General features: G+C 38.9%; 1 protein-coding gene across 2 annotated transcripts; it reads left to right on the top strand.

Annotated features, from left to right (window-relative positions):
- The first annotated feature begins 422 nt into the window (after positions 1-422).
- Positions 423-3,367, top strand: LOC132184037 (putative metal-nicotianamine transporter YSL5). 2 transcript variants are annotated; one of them, XM_088518266.1, is made up of 7 exons: positions 423-881; positions 1,052-1,206; positions 1,358-1,455; positions 1,544-1,678; positions 1,836-2,025; positions 2,105-2,132; positions 2,235-3,367. In XM_088518266.1, the coding sequence occupies exons 1-7, from the start codon at positions 485-487 to the stop codon at positions 3,218-3,220; spliced, it is 1,989 nt and encodes a 662-aa protein (XP_088374392.1). In that variant the 5' UTR covers positions 423-484; the 3' UTR covers positions 3,221-3,367. The 2 variants fall into 2 exon arrangements, with proteins under 2 accessions (XP_088374392.1, XP_088374391.1); XM_088518265.1 differs by having other exon boundaries at positions 2,105-3,367.
- The last annotated feature ends 1,005 nt before the right edge of the window (positions 3,368-4,372 follow it).

Raw genomic sequence — 4,372 nt, forward strand, 5'->3', positions numbered from 1 at the left:
TGTTTTGAAATACCTCCCTGAACTTCAAAATCTCTCAATTTAGTCATCTGAACTTTCAATTGCTCTCAATTTGGACCGTTCCGTTAATTTTAGCCCTTAAAAATTCAAAAAAAGACCAAAATATCCCTGATTTTTGTTTTTTTAAAAATAAAAAAACTTTTAAAAGTTGAAATTTTATACAAAAGTCAGGGGTATAAATGTCATGTGACGTTTAAAATCCGACGGAGGGGTCCAAATTGAAAGCAATTGAAAGTTCAGAAGACTAAATTGAAAGATTTTGAAGTTCAGGAAGGGTATTTCAAAACGGGTGAAAGTTTGAGGGTCCTTAGTGAAGTTTCCCCTATATATATATATATATATATATATATATATATATATAAAGCACCCACCAAAATATTCTCTCACTCAATAGAGATTCACTTTCAGACTCCCCAATTTTCCAACTCCATAACCCATTTTCTCGGAAAACAGAGAGAGAAAAAAGATGCCTCAAAATGGGAGGGAGGAGAACGGTTACGACCCGGAAGATGATAGAAATGTTAACCACGACAACGGGAAGGACAAAGAATTGGGAGAGTTGTCGGTGGAGAGGCTGTTCGAGAACCAAGAGGTGCCGTCGTGGAGGAAGCAGCTGACGGTGAGAGCCTTCGTGGTGAGCTTCGTGCTGAGCATACTCTTCAGCTTCATAGTGATGAAGCTCAACCTCACCATCGGTATCATTCCTTCGCTCAACGTCTCCGCCGGTCTATTGGGGTTCTTCTTCGTGAAGACGTGGACCAAATTGCTTCGGAAGTCCGGCTTGTTGAAGCAGCCCTTCACCAGGCAGGAAAACACCGTCATCCAGACCTGCGTTGTCGCCTCCTCCGGCATCGCCTTCAGTGGTATGTGATAACCTCTTCTATTTGTCTTCTTGTTCAAAAACATGTTAGATTAATTGTCGAAAAATCTGAAAACCAGGATGAAGGAGATAGTTTAAAATTGTTGCACAAATTTCATGTTTCTCAAACTGGTAGACTGAAAATTCCATCTTTTAATTGATTTCTATTAACAGGAGGTTTTGGAAGTTATCTGTTTGGAATGAGTGAACGCATTGCCAAACAATCAACAAACACTCATGATTTCAAAAACCCATCATTAGTATGGATAATCGGCTTTCTCTTTGTTGTCAGCTTTCTTGGACTCTTCTCGGTGGTGCCTCTCCGAAAGGTATAGCATTTGAGAAATCTTGGGCATTTATTAGATTTAAAAAATAAATAAATGAATAAAAACGGAAAAAAAAAAGTTTATCGAACACACGGAAATTAACGTGGTCATAGTGCTCTTTTTCTCCAATGATGTGTTTGATGTTTGGTGTCAGATTATGGTCATAGACTTCAGACTCACATATCCAAGTGGTACTGCAACCGCTTATCTTATCAACAGCTTCCACACTCCTCAAGGAGCCAAACTAGCAAAGTAACGTATCTAACACTTAATGGTTTCTAGTTAAATGGGACCGTATGAAAATTTAGAATATCTTTTCTTTTTTATTCTATTTTTCCAGGAAGCAAGTGAGAGAGTTGGGCAAGTTTTTCAGCTTCAGCTTTTTATGGGGTTTCTTCCAATGGTTCTATACTGCTGGAGACGATTGTGGATTTGCAAGCTTCCCTTCATTAGGGCTCAAAGCATATAAATACAAGTACATATATAATTATCCTTCAGTTTGCTCTTAATAAAATTTCAGTTTACTTTATGCAAAGAAGAATTTTCATTTGGTAAAAATTTTGCTTCACCTTAGCCTTGTTCTCATTTATTGATCATGTTGTGCCTATTACGAAATCTTGATTGTTCTGCAGATTTTATTTTGATTTCTCAGCAACATATGTTGGAGTTGGAATGATTTGTCCCTATATCATAAATATATCAGTGCTGGTTGGAGGGATTCTTTCTTGGGGTCTGATGTGGCCTCTCATAGAAAAAAGAAAGGGTGATTGGTATTCTGCAGGCCTGCCAGAAACCAGTCTCCATGGTCTTCAAGGTTACAGGGTAAGTTCCCACCTATATTTTCATCCATCAAGAAGGCTTTTCTGTTTGTTGAAAACTTTAATTTGTATTCTTTATTCAGGTATTTATCGCCATAGCCATGATCCTAGGTGATGGTCTATATAACTTCGTCAAGGTTCTAAGTCTAACCATCATAGGTTTGTCTCATCAGTTTCGGCAAAAAGATGTGAGCTCTGATCTTCCCACTGCAGGCCATTCTTCTGATCATGTGAGCTCTCAGGTTTCATATGATGACAAGCGCCGAACCCAACTCTTTCTCAAAGATCAAATTCCAGCATGGTTTTCCATTGGAGGTTATGTTGCTATAGCTGCCATCTCTACAGCCACTCTTCCACATATCTTTCACCAGCTCAAATGGTATTACATATTGGTCATGTACATATTTGCACCCATATTGGCTTTCTGCAATGCATATGGTGCTGGGCTCACTGATTGGTCCCTAGCATCCACGTATGGAAAGCTTGCCATCTTTATCATTGGAGCATGGGCTGGTGCCTCTCATGGTGGAGTTCTTGCAGGGCTAGCAGCTTGTGGGGTTATGATGAACATTGTCTCAACAGCCTCTGACCTAATGCAGGACTTTAAGACTGGCTACTTGACACTTGCTTCACCCCGTTCCATGTTTGTGAGCCAACTAATTGGCACAGCAATGGGTTGCATAATTTCCCCTTGTGTCTTTTGGCTCTTTTACAAGGCCTTTGATGACATTGGGCAACCTGGAAGTCAATATCCTGCCCCGAATGCTGTTGTGTTCCGTAACATGGCTTTGCTGGGAGTAGAGGGCTTCTCAAGTCTACCAAGGAAATGCCTTCTACTCTGTTATGTGTTTTTTGGTGCAGCCATTTTGATAAATTTTATTAGAGATTTAGCGGGTAAGAAGTGGCGACAGTTCATTCCACTTCCAATGGCTATGGCAATACCTTTCTATATAGGATCATATTTCGCCATTGATATGTGTGTTGGAAGCTTAATATTGTTCGTGTGGGAGAAAATAAACAAGGCCAAGGCAGATGCTTTTGGGCCTGCAGTAGCTTCTGGTTTGATATGTGGAGATGGGATATGGACTTTGCCTGCTTCTATCCTTGCTCTAGCTGGGGTTAAGCCACCAATCTGCATGAAGTTTTTGTCACGAGGGACAAATAGTAGGGTGGATAATTTTTTAACACCACAGGGCTAAATGTGATAAATGAATGTGACGTCTTTAAAGCAATTAAGTTTTTAGCATGTAATATAAGGGTTAGGGTTTTGTCAGTTTATTTATTTAAGTGAACATTTGTACTCCTATTAAAAGCAGATGATAATTAATGAAAAAATTTGTTTGTTTTGGATGTGACTTCCGTTATCTGTTAGTGGTGAGACTCCGCCAACACCAACTTATGATGAGTTAATCCATCATGTATGTGATGATGATGAGAGGATGCACTTGATTTTCAAATAGCATGATTGAATGGTCATTCGTGTTTTGGATGGATGCCAAAGAATGATCTGAAGCCAAAGCAAAAGCTATATATCATTATCGGAGTTAGAGTCTTCAATGGGCATTTTTCTTAAAGGATTTACAACCATTGTGTTTAATGGTTACACTTATTTTTACACTGAAGTGTAAGTGCCTATTGAAGTGTAGAAAAATTTGTAGCTTTCACCGGCTAAAAGACAAAAGTTCTTACAAGAGTCTTGGTCGATGGTTATTAGAGGCAGTAGGGTTTGCAAACCATTGCCTTGTCGACCCCTCAAGAATCAGGGGGAAGGCTCGATAGGCCATTTCACCTGGTTCCCATAGAGGATTTTGTGAGCCCTATATGTTTCGATCGAGGTACTTGGCTAGATCCTTCAACCCATTATACAGCTTCATATGGGGGACTTTAAACCTTTTGGGTAACAAAAAGTTTATTAGTCGGTAAGTAAATGGCAGTTCGTACTTTGCAACATCGTATCCAATGTTGATTGCTTTCCCTTCATCTTCCATGCCATCTCATATTTAGATGCAAGTCATCCACCATGACATACTTTTGATGCAGTTTTCCGATTGGTGAACACCAATGAGAGATATTTTGCAAAGCTGATAATAGTAAGCATAAGAGCTTGTCGCTCTGATGCTTAAGTCAATAATAGATTTTCAAGGAAGAGCATGTTAAGGAACCAACAGAGTCTGTTTTTGATTCAATCTTTGAATCTAAACATATCCAAACCACTCTCTATCATTATCTCTAGCATTATCCTTATCTCTAGCATTATCTTTAGCATTATCCTTATAGTTGTTTTTATCTCTTCCCTTTTAGTGTTTTAGTTGTATTTGTTCTACTTGTTTGTATTGTATTATTTCTCCTAG

Source organism: Corylus avellana, chromosome 7 (assembly GCF_965113065.1).
Source record: "Corylus avellana chromosome 7, dhCorAvel1.hap1.2, whole genome shotgun sequence".
NCBI classification, from domain to species: Eukaryota; Viridiplantae; Streptophyta; class Magnoliopsida; order Fagales; family Betulaceae; genus Corylus; species Corylus avellana.

Bases quoted from the DNA above. Each gene is read 5' to 3' on its own strand.
- LOC132184037 (XM_088518265.1), top strand. From the start codon at position 485: ATGCCTCAAAATGGGAGGGAGGAGAACGGTTACGACCCGGAAGATGAT. The intron at 1,207-1,357 runs GTATAGCATTTG...GTTTGGTGTCAG, and splicing joins CGGTGGTGCCTCTCCGAAAG to ATTATGGTCATAGACTTCAG. The intron at 1,456-1,543 runs GTAACGTATCTA...CTATTTTTCCAG, and splicing joins CAAGGAGCCAAACTAGCAAA to GAAGCAAGTGAGAGAGTTGG.